Here is a 26110-nt window from a genome sequence, read left to right on the forward strand (position 1 = left end):
CTGTGTGTGTGTGTGTGTGTGCGTGTGTCACGGTCACGGGGAATCCGTGGGAGCGCAAACTCCGCCCCCGCCATGAACATCTCCAGCGGCGAGTGCGGTGCTTGGGGGGGTTACCTCGCGCTCGGAGCTCGGGCTGCAGTGAACACACCACCACAAATCTGCTCTTGATCATGTAACAGGAGTGCAGTTCACGGGATCTTCACGAGCGAGCGATGCGGCAGGTAGGACATCAGTTTATATCCTGGTGTGTTTCATGTGTGAGCGCGGGTTGGCGGAATAAACGCTGCTTTACGGTGAGATGGACGAAGGAACTTCAGTGTTCCCATTCGGTCTCATTTTCAACTCTCTGTATCTTCATTATACATCAGTTACATCATCTTAAAACAGTCTAAACCCCACAAAAGTCAGTGTCAGAGGATATTCCCTCCTGTTTTAAGCATTACGCGTAATGTCGTCTCACCAGGTGTTTGAACAGGTGCAATGCAGCAGAGCGTTTTTCTATTTATCGAGGAAGCCTGAAGTCGTTTTTTTATTTTTGTATAGGTAATTTTTGTTAAAGTTCAGAAGTGTCACGACGGTTCAATTGGTGGTGTTTATTTAATATATTATATGAGGCTAGTTGTCCCACTTTTTACTCCAGTGAATATTAAGAGGGTTTATTCCGAAAGTCAGTTTCTGTGTGAATGCTTTAAAGTATTGGGGACAAAATGTCTTATGTGCCCCACTTGTGTAGCCTTTTGTCACATGCTGCTGATAACTGTTTAGGATGTGATGTGCAATCTTTTGTGTACTATGAGAAACAACATACAGCAAATCACTGTTTTCCGAAGCATTGACTGTTTATACCCAAGTGAGACATGATCAAAATAAGAGACAGCTAAAGAACAGCACATCAATCTGACTGACCAGGGAACATTGTATTGCTTAGATGTTCATACTCTTTTATAGCTCATGACACTTATTTATGTTTCATTTAAGTATTAGATGTTCCTTCTAAACCTTCTCAGAAGAAGTAAAAGCAGTCCCTGATGTGACAATTGTTAACATACAGTATGAGTACAGTGCTAGGCTATAAATAAAATAAAAAAACATTTATATATATTTATTTATTATTATCATTATATATATATATATATATATATATATATATATATATATATATATATATATATATATGTATATTGACATTTTTTTCTTTATAGCGTATCTTGGCAAATCCTAGATTTTTTTTTTTTGACGTTGTTGAGATTTTCCATTATATTTGAAATAGAGTGACTAATACATATCTTCCCTATATAGAAAAGATAACTATTCACTATTAATTGTACAGACATGAAACATTGGTAGCAGGCAGCAGGACCATAAAACTAAATAAATTTCATTTAAAAGACTGAAAGCAAACCTATCAAAATGTTAAAGCCTTTTTGTAATTTCAGTGTGTACTGGTCCTGAAAAAAGAGAATATTGGTTGAAAAGTTTAATCAGCATCACAGATAAATGGACAATATAAAGTGCTCTACCTATGATTAACTACACAGATTGCTCTACTGATGTCCTTTATAACTCTCACATTCTTACTCTACATAAGTGGCATTTTCTATTGATTTGTATGTATTTGTGTTCAAATAAGGTGCATGCATTAATGATTCAAAGAGGCACAGCTGGAGAGAAGGGCAATTACATTGCTAGTCGTTAGTCCACTAGTCCATGGTATACTTCATACTTGGTCTGATACCATCATTTTATTTATCTGCCCCTTTACATGCATGTTAAATGTGTGAATGTTCTTCATGTATGTGTCAGCTCTTTACACTATGATCTTTTGAAATCTTTATTGTGTAATATAATGTCATTTCTGTCACTAAATATTATAAACATGTATATTGGCATTATATTGGGCATTTTCCACCCTGTTGTCTAGATTTTGATATTTTAAATTTGAATACTCAAAATCTTATATTGGTCAGCCATTGCTATAATACTTACTACCCTGTAAGACAGTTCTGTCTTGCTAATCTTCATTTCATAGCTTTGAATCCCTTTTTTATGCTAATGCATCAACTCTGAATGGCATAAAACATGTATGAGTCTAATCTCCATTAAACCAGGTGTTGTTGGTGAACGTGTCTCCATCATTAGAGGAGTAATTACTGAGCTGAGAGCTCTCTTGAGATTTATGCACTGAACTACATTTCCCATGGTTCTTGCAACACGCTTGTCATCTTCAATGTTGTTTTCAGGTCATGTCAGGATTATTGTATTTACACATGAACAGTGTCAGTGTCTTAATATCTTAAAATCTGAATTTTGAGGCATGTCACAATAAAACGTAGAAATTTTACTTTTTTTGCATGTGGATAGCATGACGGATAATACAAATAAAGCTTGTCAGAAAATGCTACACATTTAGCAATTTATGAAGTGACTTATGCAAATACATTTCAGCATGAGAAAGGAAAAAATGCACAGATAAAGAACCAATTATAAACCACATGTGCATCCAGGGCTCTTCATTAGGTTGCAGTAGGGCTGAAAAGTCCTGTCTTTTGTCTGTAAAAAGAGATAAACAAAAATGAAATCCTATCCTTTTTTCCCTACCAAAATAATTTGAACTCATATCACATTGTAAAGTTGATTTCAAGCTGATAAAAAGGAATTTCCCTGAAGGACTTGAAAGGAGCATTATCCTGCCTGGTGTCCTAAAATAATCACTATAGCCTGCCTCGGTAACATTGAAATAACAGTCCTTGTGGGTTTTGTTGAAAGTGTTGTTGTTATGTCCTATAAATTAGTCCACTCCATGTAAATGGCAGTGTGGGATTTTACTGCTATGTAAGGATTTAGTTTACACATGAAAATAAACAAATTTGAAAATTTGAACAACGTGCTGCTTTTGAGTTTATCGTTTTCATTGATGATGCATTTGAGTTTATTGCTTTCATTGAAAAAGAGCATTACAAATGTTCATCTAAACATCTCCATCTTTTCCCCCCTTTTGTTTGTTAAATTATTCCTTTAAGTATGTTACCATTCAAAGGTTTGGGGTCAGTAAGAATTTTTTTTTTTAAGACATAAATAACTTTATTCAGCAAAGACGCATTAAATTGATAAAAGGTGACAGTAATTACTTTAGTCTATAATCTATTTTAAAATCTATTTATAAATATGTATTTATTTATTTACTATTTATAAATAAATACTTCAGAATTTAAGAATTGTGAAGAACTGATTTCCACAAAACTATTAAGCAGCAAAATCAACAAGTTCCTTGAGCACCAAATCAGCATATTAAAATGATTTCTGAGGAATCATGTGACACTGAAGACTGAGTAATGGCTGCTGAAAATTCAGCTTTGCATCACAGAAATAAATTACATTTTAAAATGTATTCAAATAGACAACAGTTTTATAAATTGTAAGAATATTTCACAATATTGCCGTTTTACTGTATTTTAAAAAAATCATCTTCAAAAACATTTAAAAAATCTTACTGAATATGGAGATATTTGAACTGTACTGTACATTGTTTGATAACATAAGAGAGCTGTGTGATGATGTATGTTTATACAAGGCTTTGTGTATACCAATGTGTATGCTGAGGGTGGGATCCAGAGAGCTACCACACCTTTTGTAACCATGTACATTTTTTATTAAAGCAGCTCAGCAGTATAAACCTTGCACAGGAGACTATAATAAACACACTAACATTCAGAGACATTCAAACACATAATAAAAACTATCTGACATTGATGTCAGAAAGGGGGAGAAGAGATTTTTTTTAAATTAGTGCTGCTAGACATTGCTGGCTCACGCTGTGTCATTTTCCTAAGTGGAGATATTGAAGTTACACTTTCAATGATCTCACTGTGTGTGTGTGCGTGTGTGTGTGTGTCCCTTTAAACAGTTCTCGCATGAGAAATTTGAATTAATTTAGCTCCACGTCTTCCTGGTGAGTCAGACACTTAATGGAACAAGAACCTCAGTTACACACAAAGGCACAAACTTACGCACATGCAATTCAGCTTAAAGCAGTTTTGTGCTGCGACATTGCAAATAATTTGTCACCTGTGTGTGACACATCCACGTATGTGTGTGGTTGTGTCACCGATGGCAGACACTTTTCTAAGTGTAAATGATGGTGGGAAAAACAGCTTTTGAAGGTTCTGATTATTCAGGCTGGCCTGTCAGACATGGTGTATCAGATCCTGTCAGACAGACAACAGAATACAGGAAAGTGTGTTGTGTCCACAAACACACACACACACGCACACACACACACACACACACACACACACACACACACACACAGGAACACATATTTTCTGTCCTCCCCATTTGTTGCTCTATATTGATTACAAACAAACCTGGAACGAAGATGAGATGGCATACACACTTGTAGTTACTGTTATATATTAACCCAGATCATGCACATACTAGACAGGGCTGGGTGTTGGATATGACCCATAAATCAGTACTTCAAACAGGAAAATAACGTCCTCCATGGATCCAAGCCAGTACATTGCTTCAGTCTCGACGGGGCTTCCAGCAAAGACAACTGAACGTGATTGAAATAGTTATAGATCAGAGCTGGCACTTTCTAAAAATACAAATCAGTGTCCCATGATGTTTTTTTTTAAACAATAACAATAACAAACTGTTAAATGTAACATAAAATGGATGGAATCATTTTAATCAAGTCAATGGTTTTGATTGTCTTGACTGTATCCAACCTTTTTAATAATGGGAATATCAAAATAATGACATAAGCTCATTTTATTTTAATAATAAAAACGATTAACAATAATATTCTAATAATATAATCGTATGTATGTCGTCACTGACATTCAATAGTTCAAAGTTAAAATAAGTTAATAACATTTGAAATGGTTTGTAAAATCATATAAATAGAATAAAAACATAATTTTTACATGCACGATTTTCTGGCAATCATTTTATAGCATGATGTTCCCCGTGGTGTATTTCATCAGAAAAACCATAAAACTCATTATTGGTACCATTTTCTTTCAGCATGGCAGGGAGAGAAGTAAACATTCTTATTCCGTTTTTTTCTTTTCTTCATTTTTTACACATATTATATTCAGGAGTTCACCCTTACATCTAATCTGAAGGCGAATAGTAGGCATATTTTGGCGTGCTGTCCTGGGGGAGGGGTCCGGGCCCGGAGCATAGCCCGAACCCAGATAACTCAATAAATAAATAGATAAATAGATTAGAAGTGAGGAGTTGGGGTGGAGGAGGGATGCCGAAAAACTGTTGTGGGACAGGAGGTAGGAAGACTGGATATATAAACACGCTTGTGTGCTAGAAGCTAGACCGCTAGTTAAGATGATTAGCTAAACGAGATGCACCTGTGCCAAATTGGATGATTATCTGATCGTGCTCCTCCCGAACTTTGTTAATAAAACCACATGTGTTGAATGAATTTGATATGCTGAATCATTTAATGCTTATTACTGAACGTATTGTAAGAATACATTTTTTTAAATTTACATATAGAATACCCATTCTGGTGTATTTTTATTTTGTTAGAACATACAGCTTCATTATTTAATTGACTTCAAGCACTATTACCTACCCTATTTATGGAAAGTGTTAGCTATTAATGCAGAGGTTATAGGTTCAGTCCCAAGTATGCATGATGTACAGTGATTACTGTCCCGTTCTATTACTCTTGTGCTCTCGAGCAGGCCACTTCACCCCAGATTGCCACTGGCAGACTGCCACTGCAATTAGTGTACTGTCACTTTAGATAAAAACCTAAATGGTAGCTGTAGCCACATCGGTTTGGCTGGGCTTTCATACGGACATCCGGACTGTCAGTCTATTCATAAAGCAGATAATAAAGACATAATCCATAATATAGTCTTTCATGAATTCTGAATTTAGTTACTCTTTTGTGTTTAATGTCTGATATGAGATGCAAAATCATTATGTTTTTTTTAAGGAGCCATGTCATACTTTAAAAAATATGTCCCTCTTTGAAGATTTTATATATTTATTTTTCAGTTAAAGAGTAATAATCTCTTTCTCTCTGACTCTCACAAGTACTGATAGAAATGCAGCTTGATTTCAGTGTTTTTTTCCTACTTGGAGTATCTTTTTATTTCTGAACATTGTTGTATGTTATATATATATTATATTAAACTCTTTTGACTTCAGCTAAGTTAGAAGGTGAATCATGATTCACTTGTAGCTTTACAATATTTATTAGACCTAAAATACCCTGATAGATAACTGTTTGTTTTTATATGGATGTTATGCTTTCAGGCATTCAGCAGGTGGAAAGGTTAACAATGCACTGACCAGTAGCATCGCAAGACCTGCCACAATTGTCAAGAGATGAATGTCATCGTCTGAAGGACCAGGCAGATGACCTTTTTGGGATGTGTAGATGAACTAAAGCAATCCTTCATACTGACTGAGGATTCCAGCTGCTTTCATGAAGCATAATTGTAATTGGTTTGTTGCCAGTTTGACTGGCTAAGTTTTCCTGGAGCTCTGTGAGCCGTTCTTTAAATGGTCATGGCAAAAACAACCGAGTCGCTTAATTTGTCCTTCCTCCTGGAGCACGAAAGGCAGATGATTTTGGGTGTTCTCCAGAAAGACGAGAAACTCCGCAAACGAGAGGAGAAACGCATCAGGTAGCGTCTTCCACACATCATTTCATCACAAGAAGACATTTTATATGTGTGTGTGTGTGTGTGTATGTGTGTATATATATATATATACACTTTTGCAAGAATATTTAGCTACTGTGTAAACTTAGAAAAGTAACTAACTACATTGAAAAATATTTTAGTTGCAGCTATAGTTTTCTAACACACACACAAAAATGGGTTTTGAGTGATTGAAAAAATCAATTTAAGGTGCCTCGAAATGTTTAATAAATTATAGTTAATTCAACAACAAAAAAACCTGAATACTCAAAAAACTCATTTATATAACTTATTTGATCACATGATGCACTAAATGATCAGATAAAAACACTTAAAATGTAGTGACTTGAATCTGTGAATCCTTTTTAGATCCTGTGAAATTACACAGAATTCCAAATGAATCAATTCACTGGAATGAAGCCTTTCCAGCACTACATACTATATGTCAGTGAATTTTATGTCAATGAAAGCAAGATAAAAATGTCCATGTGGCGTTGAAAATGTAGCTTCATTTTGGAATAGATGAACTGTGTTCAAAGCAGCGGACTTACTGTTGTTCATTTTTAGGATTGTCACCTTGGTATGTAAGGTTCTGTCTGTCTTGTAGATATTGAGCTTCAAAGTTTTTGCATTCCATATAGTGATATGGGATATGGGGAAAAAGCCTCTTTCATACATCAGTCCCAAAATGTAGACAGTGCCCACACAAACACATACACACATAAAAAAACACCACATAATGTAAATAAGTTGTTACTGAATAATAATATGTGAATAACTCAATTTTGACAAAAATGGCATATAGAACTTTATAATTCCAATGAGACGATTAAGTTACTCCCGAACAGTGATGGCAGGTGTGCCTCTACAGGAAGTTGAAAAATGAACTTCTGGAACTGAAGCGAGCCGGACGGCGTAGTTCAGCAGATCAGCGTGAGTGTGCTATATGTCTGCGTGCTCTGGGTCTCATCCTGCAGAGGGGTAATGTGTGTACCATCTGTCATCGGCGCATCTGCAACTTCTGCACTGCTACGCCTCCAGGCAGCAACTGCAAATGCACCGTGTGTGTGAAGACTGCGTGAGTCACACACAACATCCATACACACTGCGGTCTATAATGGTGGATAGATATAAGACACCAAGAAATTGGGTTTTCTCAAACAGCGTTTTCTTTCAGTAGGAAATGTCAACAGTTCATAGGCTCTTTAATAGGTGAACTGATTAGGCTGTAATTGTCACTTCTATGACTGGTGCTTACACGGTGTTGTCTGCGTGTGACTGGCTGATTTAGGGAGCTGAAGGTGGTTACAGGAGAATGGTTTTTGGAAAAGAGATCCAAGAGGTTTCAACATGCCAGCATTACCAGCAGTGATGTAGTCAAACAGTCAATCCTCAGCAGTCCTCCAGGTGAGACCAAATCAGAGTTTGTGTCAACGCAGACATCCATCAACAGTTCCTGGAAATGTTGCCATACATACACACTGACAGCCCTTACATAATGGAACATTTTCTTTTTCCACTCCAAGGCTTTTTTTAAATGTTTTGAACTAGAATAGTTATATGTTTCAGTATATACAAAAAAATATATAGTGAATTCTGGGAACTGGAAATATAGGGACGAAACAGCAAAACATTTTAATTTCAGAGAAAATATTTTAGACAGACAAAATCATTGACCAAAACAGTGACATTTAATTAACGCTTCTCCAATGTTGTGATTTACTTACTCTCAGGCTATCAAAGAGCTTTCTTTGTTGCGTTTATTTCTCCATGGGAACATATTTTTATACATTAAGCATTATATTTCATTCTCACCGATGAGTGAGAGTCCAAACAGATGCTAATACACACGACTCGTAATTAATGTCTTGTGAAGTTAAAGTTTTAAAGTGTTTTTAATAAATAAATCCATCAAGACATTTTATAAATCTATTGCTTCAGGCTTAAATAGATAGAGTCCTCTATCCATAATATTGTTTTCATCATTTTTTTTTCTCACATTTTCTGACATGGTCAAAAGACCATGCATTTTTAGCTTACTTTTTTATTCTTTTTTTTTTTAATGATTATATTTTTTTTATGGAGATGAAGGCTCTGCTCACAGATCATCAGAGATGAAGAGATCGTCCACACCACAGCCTGAGAGATCAGCTACGCCCCATTCCCAGAAAAGCACAGGGAAGAACAGGAAAGGGTGAGGGGCATCATTTACAGTCCAGTGAGCTGTCGATGTTTGAAATCACTTACTGTGATACAATTCCTGCTGTTAATAGTTCTTGCACTTTTTATGCTTTCCTCTATATGCCTGGAACTGATTAAATGTAACACTGTAAACATTGTATCTCATAATGCAATGCACTCAGCCATTTACAATGTGACAAATGAGCCAGGAGTAATAGCAACCATGATTTTGAACATGCAGTACACTGAGTATGACAACAATGTAGCATCTCACATTTTGAAATGAATCCTGTTGCAGAGTGCATACTGTTTCACATATTAATTTGGAAAAATAGTGGGCAGTGTATTTCATTCTGTGCCACCATGTGTCTGTTCATTAAGACTCATTAAGTGTCTGTGTTTTAGGAAGAGAGCGGTTGCAGTGGAATCATCGGGGTTACCAACAGTACCCAATAACATGAGAGCACAAATGGTCAAAACAGCAACCCACACCGAGGCTAGAAACAGGGTAAAACATGATAGCATAGTTGCAATCTTGTATACTGATTTGCGTGCATGACAAGAAAGCAGTGTTTACTGTCTGTGTGCGTGAATGTGTTTATTCAGCCGGATGGGGCAGAGAGTGCGTCTAGTATACAAAGCAGTGACAGTGTTCCTGAAAAGATGGCGGATGGGCGGAGACAAACAGATTCTAGCACACCCTCTATCGCCATATCCAGAGCATCCCTCTCATCAGGTATCACCATGGCAACAACTCGACACATACTATTACTGCTGTTAACACCAGTAATAAAATTTGCCTTCAAAACTGTTCGTTATGTAATATTAAAAACTTAAAAAACAATCTGAGACCACATTGAAAATGCCTATTTCAGAATTTAATTTAAACATGGGAATAAACAGTTTCATTATGTAAGATAGAAATAGATGTAGACAAAATGTAACAATCTTAATCTAAACAATAATTAATGTCTGTGAATTTGTAAACCTGTACTTACTCTAAAAACAGTATGTGTGCCCCTTGTTTTACTGTTTTTGCAAATATGTCTTAAAAATGCATATAAAAAAATAAGAAAAGAAACATGTAGAAATATTTAAGATTCTGCAGTTTTGCTCTATTAAGATCTGGCACTCTTGGTCACTGATAAAATAAGCAAAACTCACAATTTCTACCAGATAAAGTATTTTAGAGTTTGGACTAACTAGATAAATGTATGCAATTTTTAAATAAATAAGTTATTAAATGTATGAAAAAAATTATATGGAGTTATAAGATTTTATTCATTTACATGACTTCTACAGGTCTAGAAATAACACTTTTTTTCACACTAATTATGCTGCTTCATATATCCATGTTTTTCAAGACAGTGATTACACTGTTCTTTCAAAGAAGAAAAAAGGAGTTGAATTAAGAATTATACTTTTACTTATACTTTTACTTATACTTGGACCTCACTGTATTTATGTAGAAGTATTATAAAATATAAAATGGCCAGAACTTTGTTTAAAAACAGCTCTCTTCACAGATCGCAGTCGCTCTGAGGTGGACCTCAGTGATCCTGTCGAGGTTTCCAGTGAAGACCCTCTGATTAGTCGATGCCGCTCTGTTCCAGGCCTGAACGATGCGGTAGATCTCAGACACAGTTTCTTAAACCACTTCTCACTTGCAATCTATTTTTTTTTTCTTCCTGTATGCAGGATATGATTTCCTGGCAGGGAGTTGAAATGATAAGAGGCTGCCTTCTGTAATGTGATATTTCTGATATCGTATCACTGAGTGAAGTGATTGCATGAAGGAAACTGGTGCTGTTTTCAATATAATATTGGCTGAAGGCAGTGTTTGTGCTCTAGGACTCAGATGAGGATGTTGATGCGGTGTTATCAGCACACTATAAAACCAACCGGAGCGTCTGCAGTGCGCAATCAATGGTATAATGATGTACACAGAAATACACACACACACAAACACCATAATCACAGCTTTGCTACAATTGTGTTTGCTGGCTTTGTGCAGATGTCTGACTAAAACAAAATATGTATTTGTTCCTCTTTCTGTATTTTGCTTTTGTGTACTCTGTTTAGACTTTTATTTGTTTGCCTGATGGCAGGGGAGCCAGAAACCCAACTCTTTACCTCCTTTTTCTAATATTAATGAACCACATACGCTCTAAAACTTGTTCCAGCTTGTGCCTTATGGATATTAGCATTTCCTCCTTCTGGCAAAATATCCATTTACATGAGATCACCAAATTCTTTGACTCACCTGGCAGAACCAAGCTTGCATTTTTTAATCACCCAATCTCATATACACACATTTTAGCATAGATAAAACACACAGTAACTACTGAGTGCATCATTTCTCAGTTTTCCAGCCACACATACAGATGCAGGTGATGCATTAAGATTCAACAAAGAAAGATAATTCAGGCAAACAAGAAGACAAGTGGCCTCTTTCAAAAAAGCTGACATAGCTCGTAGCTCACACACAGTCTCTAATAGCTAGATGAGTCAGATGCAGAATAAAGAGGGAACACAAGAGAAAAGCAAAAATCTATTCATATATAGTCATATTTTCACAGGAAAAAAGGTTCTTTTTATTCACCCTCGTGTCATTCTAAACCTGAATGATGTTCTTTTGAACAACACAAAAGAAGATGTTTTGAAGAATGTTAATGCTGCTCTTTTACATACAGTGAAAGTGAATGGGCACTTGAGTGGCCAAACTCCAGATTATGACAAAAAGCACCTTAAATGTATCATTAAAGTGATCCAAACTGTTGTGCTATATCCCAAATATATATTTCAATGAACAGACACAAATTATGCAATATCTATTACTTGTTGAAAAAATTGCTTTGTGCCATAGCTCTCAAATCTTATAAATCATCATGTAAATTCAAATATGCCTTGTCAAGGTGTATTGTGCCAGAATTTACATCTATTGTATGGCTTCAAAAGACCTATGGACTACCTTGTTGTCATTTTTGGAGACAATCAGCTCCAGTTCCCATTCAATTTTATTGTATGGAAAGGAGTAATGGTTACAAAACACTGAAACAGAAATGAAAGCCTTAATTTAGCTGAAAAACTAAACTGAAGATAATGTTTGGGTAATTAAATGTGAAAATAAAAAAACACTACCTTTATGGAAGAAAATGACAAGGGTGAGTAAACATGACAGTCATAATAAAATATGAAAAAACTCCTTCTTGACTCCAGCAATCTGTCTTCTGTCATATTATCTATGTTTTTCTTATTCTACTTCTCTGATCTCTTTTTTTACTTCTATCGATCTTCTCTTCTCTCTTTCTCTCTCTGTCTTGTTCTAGTCTTCCACACCTGCCTCGGAGAGAAAGTGGGGTTTCCTAAATGTACCTGACTCAGATGCTGACACTGTGAGTGTTCAGTGTGTGTTTGCGTGCAGATGTGTGTCTGTCTGTTGCTCTATTTGCTTCAGTTTCTCTCTCTTTCTGTTCTGTGTCACGGAAGAGACATTCATACACTCAAACACAAGCTTGTGAAAGATGCACACCCAAAGATTCTCCTTATATGTGCTCTCCAGACCAGCATCAACAGTATGATGAGTGTGTACAGTGAGACAGGGGACTATGGCAACGTGCGAGTTTCCGGGGAGATCCTGCTCAACATCTCTTACAGCTATAAAACAGGGGCACTCAACGTGCTCGTCCGTGAGTGCCGCTGCCTAGCAACCGGGGATGAGAGAAGACAGCGCACGGATGCGTAAGTCCACACACACACACACAGACTATACACTTTTAGCCCTAGTAGAGCATCTCTGCTCTGCACGTATTTGGAATGTCAATGTATTAACATTAGATTTATCTCTATTAATTATTTTATTAGTTTATTAACATTCTGTCATTATTTACTCACCAGTATTTATTGTTTTGATTTAATATTTTAAACTTGCATTTTTATAATTTCAGTATCCAAATATATTCCTATCTAAATAATTTTCCAAACCAAACACTTTTTGTTTTCTTTAATTTAAAGGGGTCATATGATGCGATAAAAAAAATATATATATCTTTGGAGTGTTACAAACTCTTGGTGCATAATGAAGATCTGTGAAGTTGCAAAGACTAAAGTCTCAAATCCATAGAGATATTCTTTATCAAAGTCAAGACTCTGCCATGCCCCCCTAAAATGCCTTGTTTAAACACGCCCCACATATTTACGTCACTATGTGGAAATATTTGTGTAATGCCACCCAAATGTTCACGCAAAGAAAGAAGGCGTGGTTTCAGTAACCACAGTTGGTGTTGAAGCAGCCATGTCAGGGAGATGCTGTGTGTATCTAGGCAAAAGCACATTATTTGACCTTCCAAAAGTAGATGCATTTAGGAATCTTTAAAATTGCTTTCAACAGAACAGCCATCCATTTTATAGACGACCGTTTCGTAAACCTTGTAGATGAGGTAATTATGATTTTGCTACAACAATCTAGAGCTTCTAAGAGCATCATCACTGTGCCTGTCAGGCCACTCTGTCCCTCTTTCGGGCTTTAATTGATGGTAAAACTAAGGACATTATTAACTGTCTTTACATTTATTTTGAAAGAAGAAGCTCGCGATTATGGAAAAGGGATGTTATATTTCCATCGAGTGCTTGTGGTGATTGGCCATTCACAATGCACTGGATCAGTTGGCCAATCAGAACAGACTGCGCTTGTCAGAAGGAGGGACTTTGTAGAAAACGACACGTTTGAGAGAGGCAAAATGTACAGTATTTGAAAAATAATGTATTAATTTAACATTAAAGCATGTAAACATATTCTTTTACACCAAATACACAAAATAATGATCGTTAAAAAAGCATCACAGACATCATATGACTCCGCGCCGGAGTGATTTTCAAACCGGCAAATCCGCTTCACAGTCACATCCATTGCAGTGCACACGGATTCTGCCTGGGCTTGGTTTCAGTGGGCGGGAACTACAGTTTGTGTAAGCACTTTTGGTTACTTAACCTCGGTATAAGATGAGATAAGGGAACGAGAATTATGTATGGGAAATCTCCTTTTTTTGAAGCCTGATTTTTTCACGTTTGTGTAACTGCACAAACCAATGGTGCTTCAGCCTGCCAGAAGGGGCGGGGCTGACCGCTATAAAAGTTGGCCTGTAGCGCCATTCATCAGATCATTCGATTGAAGCAACAATCATTGATTTGTGCAGCTTGTAGTGCGGTAAGTGACATAACGCTCTTTCCCTTATCTCAGGGAACAGAGGTTACATTAAGTAACTGAAAGCATCTGCTTTTGAACGTTCACGCTCGTTATGTATAGGAAAGAATCCAATCACGCTGCACTACAAGCAACAATCACATGCTGCTCTGTGAGCCTAGTGTAAGAGCACTAATAAGGGCCCTAAGGGACTTAGGCATTATCTTGCCCCACATGGGAAGTTAGACAGATAGAATCCGCGCCTGTAGTCAGCAGTCAGCAGCCGTACAGATCTCACTGATAGATATGCTGCTGGACCACGCCCATGAGGAGGCCATTACCCTTGTGGAGTGGGCTCTCACACCAATAGGGTATTCCAGTCCTTCCGATGGGTAAGCCAGAGCTATTGCATCAATAATTCAACGAGACAGTCTTTGTTTGGCAACCGGCAGACCCTTCTGGCGGTCTCCAAAGCAAATAAACTGTTGTTCAGACTGCCTAAACAGTTTAGAATGTTCCACATAGACTCTCAGAGCCCTAACAGGGCAGAGAGTGTTCAGTCCCTGCTCACCGTCTGCAGCGTTGAGAGCCAATAGGGATATTACTTGTGCTCTAAAGGGAGTAAAGAGCACTTTAGAAACATAGCCGTGTCTCGGTTTCAAAATGACCTTGCAGTCATTGAGCCCAAACTCAAGACATGAGGCACTGACTGACAGTGCTTATAAGTCACCCACACTAACTGATGCCAGTTCAAGGAGAAGGGTCATTTTAAGTGATAAGGGCTGCAAGTCAGCAGAACTTAATGGCTCAAATGAGGACCTTTTTAGGGCCCCTAGGACCATGATAAGTCCCAACATGGCACAGTCTGAGGGCGAGGAGGATTCGAGGAGTTCCTCATGCCCTTCAGAAATTTAACGACCAAGTCGTTTCTGCATATTGAATGGCTGACCTCGAGAGAATGATTCGCCGTGATGGCTTCCACTTATACTTTGAATGTGGATGGGGTGCGCCCCCTGTGGCCACCCCTAGGATGATTTGCACTATTAATTTAAATGCAGGATATAAATTCACAATATAAATATATTTATTTATTTTATAATATAGAATATAATATAATATGAATTCACAATAGTTTAAGAAGTTATTCAGTACAATCGCAATGACTCACTTATTAACACATTTTTTAATTTCACATTTCACATCAATTTTCAATGTTTTATGTTTTAAATATCAAAACATTTTTATTCATTTGTAACTGCAGGTTAAAGTATTCCATGTCCCACAGAAACAGTGTGTAAAAACGTCTATTGGCACTTGAGATGCATCTTCTGTTATCCCTCCATTGCAAAGACTGGGTCGCGGAAAGATTTTTTAGGTTGGGGCAAAGCCATATAGAATATAATAATATTATAATAATATTTAACCTAATATAAAAATCCATTCATGTGATACAACAAGCAAGCATTGGCTATTATCCGCCAAAATGCAGATTCGTCACGCGCCAACTTCTTACACAAATAAGATTGGGAAAGACTATTAGTGAGTCTGATTTTATTTATTAATTTACTTACAAGAAATAACAGTAAAATATATTAAAATAACTAAATTATATGCATATTTACTTTTGAGTTGAAAACATTATTAATTAAGAAATATTTAGTAAAATCTTTCAATCGTTAGGGAGGCAACTCTTCTGGCGGCCCGCAGCCATGGTGTCGGGGCATTTATGGAGGAAATGGCTCAGCGCCTGCGACATGTTCTGAGTCTCCGAAAACCACACAGTGAACCCATTTACAGTGGAGCCAAATAGCCATTTTGGCAAATCAAGGAAGGCCATTTTCTTGCATAGCCCTTTAAGCAGAGAGCAAATGGTGGGCATAGATGTGCGTTGATCGTTTCCTCCAGGGTGTAAGTTTGGCGTACCCTCTTTCGTGAGAGCTGCTGTAGTCGAGGGGTTTACCCATGCTGAATAGGGGGCGCGCCACATCTTGGTAAGCCTGTCATGGATGGCTGGCAAGAACAAATCAGGCTTCAGAAGAATGGGAAAAGAAAGAGTTTTCCCTTGTGGGTGGCAGTGGCTCAGTTGTTCATGTAGGTTGTCTACAAACCGGAAGATTGGCGGTTCAATCCCTGGCTCCACCTGACCAAGTGTCGAGGTGTCCTTGAGCAAGACACCTAACCCCTGCTTCTCCCGATGAGCTGGATGGAGCCTTGAATGGCTGACACCACAGTTGGTGTATGAATGAATGGTGTGAATGGGTGAATATGATGCAAGTTGTAAAACGCTTTGGATGGCCATTGGGTCTGTTGAAAGCGCTATATATATGCAGTCCATTTACCATCCATACATAACGAGAGTGAATGTTGGAAAGGGAACCAGCAGGCACTTTTTTTTCTGGAGACAGCAAGACGGATGACGCAAATATAGATTACAAACCTCACCAAGGTATGTCACACCGTGCGATCAAACTGTTCTACTAATAAATTCATTTCTTATTATGCTGTGTACTCGATGGCTTAAAGGTTTGGTGTTTTTATTGTTCCTCAGATCAGGCGAAGAATAAGGCCTATGTTTTCAGAGGACTTGCTAACATGAAGAAAATGTCCAGAGGTCTGTAATTTTACGTAATTAACACATTTTTTACTTAATTATTTAATTTAAACTTTAGTCGTTTTAATGTTTGTTTAAGATTGCTGTGTGGTAATTGTAGTGATGCACTAGCAATGTTAACGTTTAAGTGGGACCTTCGGCCAATGTTATTTGGACCTTCTACCCAGTGAACACCACTGAATTTTACTATATTGAGAAAAAAACTGGGACGTTTTCCTCAAAAACCTTAATTTCTTTTCGAATGAAGAAAGAGAGACAATAAATAAAGGTGAGGGAATTATGAGGAAATTAATTTAGAAGTGAACTAATCCTTTAAGACTGCATGCATCAATTTGATCAAATATAAAGTTAAAAGGAATATTGTGAAATATTACTACAATGTTAATGACTATTTTCTGTTTGAATATATTTTAAGATGTAGTTTATTATCAGCATCATTACTTCAGTTCATGATCCTTCAGAAATTAACATGCTGATTTAGTGCTGGATTTTTTTAGTGCTCAGTTATGAATAATGGTTCTTAATACTGCTTATTACCAGGGAAGTCGTGGCCTAATGGTTAGAGGGTTGGACTCCCAATTGAAGGGTTGTGAGTTCTAGTCTTGGGCCGGACGGAATTGTGGGTGGAAATTGCAAAAGCTGAATAATAACTTTTTATTCATCAATAAATCCTAAAAAAAAAAAAAAAAAATAATAAGAATAATAAAAAGCAGCACAACTGTTTCCAACATCGAGCTTTGATCAAAGCAATAAATAATAATTTGAAGTATGTTAAAATAGAAAACCATTATTTTAATTCTTCAACAATATTACAGTTGATCAAATAAATGCTGGCTTCATAAGCAAGAGACATATTTCAAAAATATTAAAAATAGTAATGTGTCCAAACTTTCGACCAGCCCAGTCCTATTATTAAGCAGGCAGAATGTTCTCAGGTGCATCCTGAATGATAGAAACAGAGAGTTGCACTGAAGAGAGAGACATGTATTACAATATATTGTTTGGTATGGTTTATATATATATATATATATATAATGGCAAAGATTTCATATATATATATATATATATATATATATATATATATATTAGGGGTGTAACGGTTCACAAAATTCACGGTTCGGTTCGATACGATACACTGATGTCACGGTTCGGTTCGGTTCGGTTCGATACGTTTTAGATACAGCAAAATGTAAAAACATCTCAACTTTTCAGAATGCCGCAAGCGCACCGCGGGTCATGTGACAAGAACCAACCAATCAGCTTCATCCTTTCCCGTAACAAGGTTGAGAGCTCAGCCAAGATGAAGGAACAGCTGATCATAGTTGTATATGGATTGCAATTTTGAAATAAATTTAGTAGCAGAGCTACTGCAAGCGATTTTTAGAGCAGGAAATCCATTTATCCTTCGCTGAAATTTCCGCGTCTCATGGAGAGAGCACGTCATTGTTGCTTAGCAAAGACAGACGCCTCAGGAGCGAGCCCGAGCGCTTCTGCCCGAGCGCTCTCTTGCCATCACCATTATAGCTTAAAGGGAATCCAAAGTGCACCCAAACACCAGACCTGTTGGTTATTGGAGGATCTTCTCATTTCTAGTCTGTTAAACGCATTGGCTATTTTGCAACGAGCCTTCAGCGCGTACTGAGTGAGCGAGCGCCTGCTGAGTAGCCTAACATAAACATATAAGATGGTGTTTTTTTCTTCTTCGGGAGTGTCAGGGGCGTTGCCTGTTACGTTGTTTGGGTTATTGGGCTACCTTGTTGAACGCATATCATTATATTTCTCTCTCTCTCTTTTTTTTTTTTTCAAATATAATTAATTACTCCAACGAACCGTTCGGTATACATAATGCGTACCGCGTACCGAACCGAAAGCGTCGTACCGAACGGTTCAATACGAATACGCGTATCGTTACACCCCTAATATATATATATATATATATATATATATATATATATATATATATATATATATATATATGAAATCTTTGCCAAAATACACTTTTATTTCTGTTAATGGTATGCTCCATGTTAATTGAGTAAATTCATTGAGAAATTTTCCAGCAACACCATATAACAATCTGTTTCAATTTCAAGTTCCACCTGTGAGCCAGGACTGTCAAATAGTAAGGTGAGTCCTTTTTTTCTTTTTTTTCAGTGGAGGTTGAGTTATTCAAGCTCTATTTGAATGCCTCAATGTATAATTGAGTATTGAAAATATTGAGTGCTTGATAATGTTACAACTACTGCTGTTCAAAACACTGTTTCTTAGGGCCGATTCTGGTTTGCAGCTTTCTGAGGAAATGCTCTTTCAGATAACTTTACACTCAGCATCCTTAACAATATACATGTTATGAGTCATAGTTCTATAGCAATGCTATAATAAGTCTGTGTGTCATTTTGACACAAACTATTTTTCATCTCAAGTTGGTGATTAAAGGAAGTGTGTGTGTGACACTGATGTCATGTGCAATTTTCACAGTAGAGCATGTTAATAAACTGAGACTCTTATGTGTAAGGCTTAAACATTGCCTTCCTTGCTTTCTAATACTAAATTAAACAAATGCATTCATAACATATCTGTGTAATATACAATTAGTTGTGTATTTTTTATTATACAAAACAGGTGTCACCTTTACTCATGCTTTCTTCTCTGTTATATCAGTTATTATACTTCACATCTATGGGCAGTAAGGAGAATGAACATTATCTTCGTTAAACACAAAGCAGGACAATATTACTAGAAGACAAGAAAATCAAAAATGCTTACCATGCATAACATTTATGATGTTGAAATACATATACAGTGCTTGTATAATTATTAGGCGAGTCAACATTCTGATGATATTTCTAAGCACTTTTACCAATTCCAAACCACATCAATCACTATTAATTTTGTTTATAATCATATATCTTATAATGATATAATCGATATGAACTGGAAGTGAAAAACGCTCACTATTGCTCCAGAAGGAAACACAATGCATTAAGGGGGTGAAAACTTTTGAACAGAATGAAAATGTGTAGATTTAAATTAAGATGCATTTTGTATGATCCCTCTTTTGTTCAAACTTGTAACATTTTGTAGATTCTGCAAGGTGTATGTAAACTTTTGACCTTGTATGTGTATATACAGTATGTGTGTATGTGCAGTATGTGCAGTATGCATGCATGTGTATGTATGGCAATAACGTTTTTTTCCACTTTTGTTTTTTTGTTTTTTTTAGAGACAGTGAAAAGGAGGGAACTTTAAGCTTTAAGCTGTGGAGTCAGATGGAGGCCTCACATTTACCTCAAAACAGCATTGCAGATGACTCTATTACTACTAGAACCTACTCAAGCACACAATGGTGACACACATTTATAAGAACTTTCCCTGTGATATGAACATTTCCCTTTGGTAATTATTCAGATTATTCTCATTCTCATTGTGTAGCATTGGTTTAAAGGGTTAGTGCACCCATAAATGAATATTCTGTCATTAATTACACACCCTCATGTCATTGTAAGAATTCAGAATAGCATGCACTGTTTACGTTCAGTGCATGGATATTCTCCAAAATGGCACCAGGGTGAAATCAAGGAGACAAATTGTTGAATAAAGTTGTTATTCTTGTTTTCTTTGCGTACAGAAAGTATTCTCATATCTTCGTAAAATTATTGTTGAACAAAAAAATAAATATCAGTGTCATAAGACAGTAAAATATTTAATTATCTATTATGTAAGATGCTTGTAATGATTTCTTTAATAGTATGAATCATTCCTGCTAAGATACAGTCATAATCTACTTATATGATTTGTATTATCCGGGAAATGTACAAATACTGTGGCATATGGATATTACTTTTTTATTTGAAACAAAGAAACATGCATTTTATGTAAAGCTGTACTGAAATATGTACAATACAAATAAACTAATTGTAATTTAACTCTAGATATGTATACAACTTATTTGTGTGTGTGTGTGTGTGTGTGTGTGTGTGTGTGTGTATGTGTGTGTGTATATATATATATATATATATACACACACACAAAATGAGCTGGCCCAGATGCGGCATGGTACTGGACCAGATCCGGCATGGTACTGGTAACAGATCCGGCCCACATTTAGGCCAAATCTTTATAAAGGCGTCCGCATCTGGTCCAGAGCTTGCCCGGTGCCGGTATTTGCCAAAAGACACCAACCCGAGTCCATTGTGCGGATCTGGACCAGAACTTCCAGTTGTCCCAGCCCAGGCCACATGATTTTTGCTGTCTGGGATTGTATGACCCCTTTAAAACTAAACAAATGATTTAACCCAATGACTGAGATTAATCACAAATTATTGAAATTGTCTGAAGTTGCTTATTTGTTGCCTCTTGTATCAATTTAATATCACTCCCAAGGTGTCAGAGGCTGATATTGTGGTATTATGATTTCGGTATTATGTGTGTGTTTGCAGCTATGTTAAAACATATCTCCTGCCAGACAAGTCCCGTCAAAGCAAGAGGAAAACCAGCATCAAAAGCAACACCACTAACCCAGTGTTCAATGAAAACCTGAGGGTAAGAGTCGTTCATGCCTGCCTCACAAGGTTTTGTACTGAGATTGATGAGAAAGGTGCAAATGAGATATTGATTTAAAGGCTCTTATCTGTCTTTGTCCCTCTGTATAGTACGTGGTCAGTCACTCTCAGCTGGAGACACGCACACTGCAGGTTTCTGTGTGGCATCATGATCGTTTTGGACACAACAGCTTCCTGGGGGAGACCGAGCTGACCTTTGACTCCTGGGAGTTTGACACGCAAATAGAGGAGTGGTTCTCTCTGCAGCCCAGGGTGAGCTGAGCACACACACACACACACACACACACACACACACACAGACAAACAGAGCTAGAGATGAAGAGGAGTGTGCTGACATAAGTTCGATACTGAAATGTGTGTGTTTGTGTCAGAATGAATCTTACGTGGAGTCAGTGATCCACTATAAAGGGGAACTGACGGTGGTTTTGAAGTACATTCCTGCAGAGAGAAATCTCTCCCTGCCTCTGGACCAAGTTCAAGGTATGATTTAGAATCTGATATGATTTTATCTATAATATGTAATAATTTTCACAGCAAAAAGAATTTTTTTCTTTTGAATTTTCTATTTGAGCTCCTAGAAGCTCTCTGTATATTATTAGTATTTAATCCAGCTATCTTGTGTTTCTCAGTAAAAAAGGGATTTCTAAAAGGAAAGAAGAAGACCATCACTCTTCCTAAAGGAGGAATGGTGGAGCTGCTGGTTAAAGAGGCAAAAAGCCTGACAGCCGTCAAAGGAGGGTCCTCTGATCCATTTGTCAAAGGGTGAGTTGATTTCCAGTTTCTCCCTCATATACAGTGCACTTCGCAAACTCACACTCGTTTCATCTTGTGTATCAGATACCTGCTGCCTGATGACAAGAAAAGCACAAAGCACAAGACGGCCGTGGTGAAGCGCACTGTAAACCCACGCTGGAATCACACCTTCACATACTGTGGCCTGCAGCACAGTGATCTGGACAGCGTGTGTCTGGAGCTGACAGTGTGGGACAGAGAGCCGTTCGCCAGCAACGTCTTCCTGGGGGGGGTGCGGCTCGGGGCAGGAACTGGTGAGTCTTTCATCAGCACAGCCTATTTCACTACAGTCCTTCATTTTGTATCAGGTCAATAATTTGAAATATTATATTATTACTGTGGAATGATCTGACTCAGATTAAGATAATCATTTAGTCCCAAATGTTCTTGAATACAGTTTCCGCTGTAATGTTCTTTCCAAACATCTCCTTAATAAGTCATCAATGATGCATGAAGTGCTACTTTGTGCAACACATTTTGTATTCATGCTAAACTAATTTACTGTTACAAATGTTTTATTCACTTACTCATGATCAGATCAATTGTTTTCTCATTGATGATTATGTATTAAAGCTGCCAAATTCTACACTTTTGCTGCATTTATAATTAGCAGTGTTACTCAAGGTTTCTTGCATTAAAATCAGTTTACAAGACAAATGTCCACCCTTTCTGGCCATTTTAATGAAACTGTCTGTTTTTTGCAACAGTAACTTTTAATCTTCTATTAAAATGGCCCATATTAGGATTGATTAACCTTTTGTGAAATGACTAACAGCACCTCCGCTAAACTGATAGTAAGTCACTGATATGTGATTGTGAACGTAGACAGTGGTATGTTTATGTGCTGATAGTTAAGACATAACCATAAAATGTTCTGAGTGAGCTGTATTTGCAGCTTAGCTTTCATAAATGGATTGGGGAGGTGGCTTTGTGTTGTAAATATATATAGTAATTAGACTTATTTTAATATTTTAAATATTTCAGTAGTTCTAATTCATAAAAAAATCCAGTTTTTTTTCTTTCTGTTCAACAGATGATCCTGAAAAAGATATATCACGGCTTCCATAAAGATATTAAACAGCACAACTGTTAGCAACATTGATATACTTTTTTTTTTTTTTTTTTATAAGCATACAGGAATGATTTCTAAACTATGTGACACTGAAGACAGGAGTAAATGCTTTGCCATCACATTTTAAAATATAATATAATTCAAATATATTTTAAAATATTTTATACTCACAAATTCACAAAATATTTCACAATAATTACTGTTTTACTGCATTTCTAATTAAATAAATGTAGCCTTGGTGAGCATTTAGTGTATCTATTCATTCATTCTTTTAATTATTAATTAATTCATTCATCAATCCATCCAATTTTTGCAAGTAATCTATCTCCTCAAATGTTTTAGGAAGCCATTAGTTGTAAAAGCCATTGTTTATGCATATTTTGCTTTTTAAAATATAGTTTGTTCTGTAAAAATATTTAAAAATAGCTTAAGTACAGTCCATTGTTGCCATTTTCATTTTGAATATTTCTCCATTGTACACCAAATGGGCTCTTTGGTGTGAATTACAGTCAAACAGCCAAAAACATAAGCTTGGTAAAATAAGTATATTTAACTTCTTTAAACGACATTTTAAACATTTTCCCCCCACGAGTGTGTCTGACTTTCAAGCAGTACAGCTAGATTTTCTTCTTGCATAAAGAGCAGTTGACTTGACCTGTTTGTGATCTGCAGGTCTGAGTTATGGGAAAGAAGTAGACTGGAACGATGCCTACGGGGAGGAGCAGCGACTGTGGCAACGCATGATTGACAACCCTGAGGTCCCGCAGGAGTGCACACTGATGCTGCGATCCAGCATGGCTAAGAGGAAAACATAGTGTCCCTGGCAATACTCATCACATCTTATCACCTCTAGACACTTTAAAGTGCTCTTCATGTTCATTGGCAGTACTCGCACTAGATTCTCCCAGATTCTCATTCCAACATTCATATGAACTCTAAATTCTCAAAACATACACACACACACATATATATATATATGTACATGTATATGTATATATATATACTCACATATGCACTTCTAAGGTCCTATTTACACCTGGCATTAAGATCCTTCTTGGCTGAGACAGACTGGCATTTGCACCTGATGTTAACATGTTTCTCAAATATGTCTCTTGTGACCACATGGGATCAAATTACCAAGATTTTTATGACTACATAAATCATTTATGTCAGTGCAGTATTGCATGCTGATGTAAAAAGAAATGGGAAGAGAGAGAAAAAAATTATCTTCCAAATATATTAAAATTTTCAATTTCCACACATTTTCAATCTGCATATAAAAAAAAAAGAATTTAGTTCCCGTATTAAACACCCTTCAAAAGTGTGTGCTTCGAATTATGTTGATAGCAGGCTTCTTAAAAAAAATGTTTTAATTGGACAGTTGATTTTAAAGCTACATGTTACGAGCGGAGTTGTGCTTTTCTGTCGCAGTGAATGATGGGCAGGTGTACGTTGTCCTTCACTGACCTGTCTTCATGTAGCACTGCACGCTAGTGATTGAACAGCCGAGACGAATCTCATACCAGGTGTAAATGGGAAAAGCTCTTTGGTCATAACTCTGAACGGCACATGAAGACTATTTCAAAAGAGCACAGTGAACATATCAGCAATCAAAGAAACATTTGTCCTGAAAGAACAAAGCACAAAGCACTTCCTCCAAGCACACACACACACACACACACACGATAAAAAAAATAAATCAATTTGCACAGATACCACCTGCATACAAGTCTTGCATAAATGAGAACAATGTACTGGATGTGAGCAATCATTTCTGTGAGCACATTTATGTAGCCATGCACAAAAGATCTTATGATAATCATGTCAGATCTGTCACATACACGTTAATTTGGCTAAAGAGAGTCTGATGCTGACTGTTAAATTTCATAGCTAGTTTTACCACAGTTTTAATGTAAAAAAAAAACTATAACTGGGGCCAATGTAATTCATTATATTGAACTAGATTTACAATTCCTTCGAGAAATTCCAATGTTTTTGGTAAAATGATTGTTGTAAACACAAATGTAGAGTAGATAAAGTAGGCTAATTACATTTGTACGCCATTAAATGTTTCCACATCATGTTTCATAGAGACTAGTCAATTCAGCATGCAAATATTACAATGACATCATTTAAATCAGGTAGATCCCCCCACTCTGAAGTAAAAAAAAAAATGGACTATATATTATAATATAATATAATCGAAACCAATAATTCAAAGAAAAACTAAGACAAAAAAATGTTTGATTTGATTTGAATTTATAGCATAAAGGTTGGTAGAAATAGAAAAAAATTTGATTTTAATACAGAAAAGGATCACAAAACAAACACACATACATATGCACACATACTGCATAAGCACAATGCTTAGAGCCCCTATATTGAGTTTTGAGCCGAGTTTAATAGATAATTCCCCAGTCGATGCTATTGAGCCATCATGTCGCTGTGAGGTCTCCATGAATGTGTCCTTAATATCTAGAATACTTTTGTTGGCATCAGTCAGGTGAATAGACCTTATAGACAACTTACTGTATAAACAAATTAGATTTTGTGGCATGTATAAGGCTCACTGTTTGACATCCAAGTGTTACAGTGTCTAACATTGTCTGAAGCTGTTTGATTCACAGCATGTTCAGTGTATGTGTGCGGTTTCCACACTCTTGTCAGAAAGACAGTGTTTAGGACTGTTCTGTACTGTAATTTATCATCTTCAGAAAGAGAATAAACTATAATTAAACAACTGGTGCTGTTTCATTACTCTTTTCATCCACGTATTAATCATTATTTGCAGTGTTCTATATTTCTCTCTCTTTCTACATACATGCAGACACACAAAAATATACACATTTATATATACTGTGTATTATTTGAAAGAAGTCTTATGCTCGTAATAGCTGTATTTATTTGATCAAAAATTCAGTACAAATATGATTTCAATTTAAAATAACTTTTCTGTTTTAATCTAATTAAAAATGTGGATGATCTGGTGTTTATTAGTCTTTTATTTAATCTCAAATTGTTGTATTTCTTGTA

The 26110-nt window shown here is 36.5% G+C and overlaps 1 protein-coding gene across 3 annotated transcripts; it reads left to right on the forward strand.

Moving 5' to 3' along the window:
* Positions 1-25819, forward strand: LOC113053180 (synaptotagmin-like protein 5). Of its 3 annotated transcripts, none has more exons than XM_026217995.1 (17): positions 1-221; positions 6289-6662; positions 7549-7755; positions 7969-8084; positions 8769-8871; positions 9264-9366; positions 9465-9594; positions 10385-10485; positions 10710-10787; positions 12188-12253; positions 12421-12599; positions 21091-21193; positions 21304-21465; positions 21585-21693; positions 21843-21975; positions 22051-22259; positions 23750-25819. In XM_026217995.1, exons 2-17 carry the CDS (start codon positions 6538-6540, stop codon positions 23890-23892), a joined length of 2067 nt encoding a protein of 688 aa, XP_026073780.1. In that variant the 5' UTR covers positions 1-221; positions 6289-6537; the 3' UTR covers positions 23893-25819. The 3 variants fall into 3 exon arrangements, with proteins under 3 accessions (XP_026073780.1, XP_026073779.1, XP_026073781.1); XM_026217994.1 differs by having other exon boundaries at positions 2-221; positions 8763-8871; XM_026217996.1 differs by lacking the exon at positions 12188-12253 and having other exon boundaries at positions 4-221; positions 8763-8871.
* The last annotated feature ends 291 nt before the right edge of the window (positions 25820-26110 follow it).

The sequence above is a fragment of the Carassius auratus genome, chromosome 34 (genome assembly GCF_003368295.1).
Source record: "Carassius auratus strain Wakin chromosome 34, ASM336829v1, whole genome shotgun sequence".
In the NCBI taxonomy this organism is placed as follows: Eukaryota; Metazoa; Chordata; class Actinopteri; order Cypriniformes; family Cyprinidae; genus Carassius; species Carassius auratus.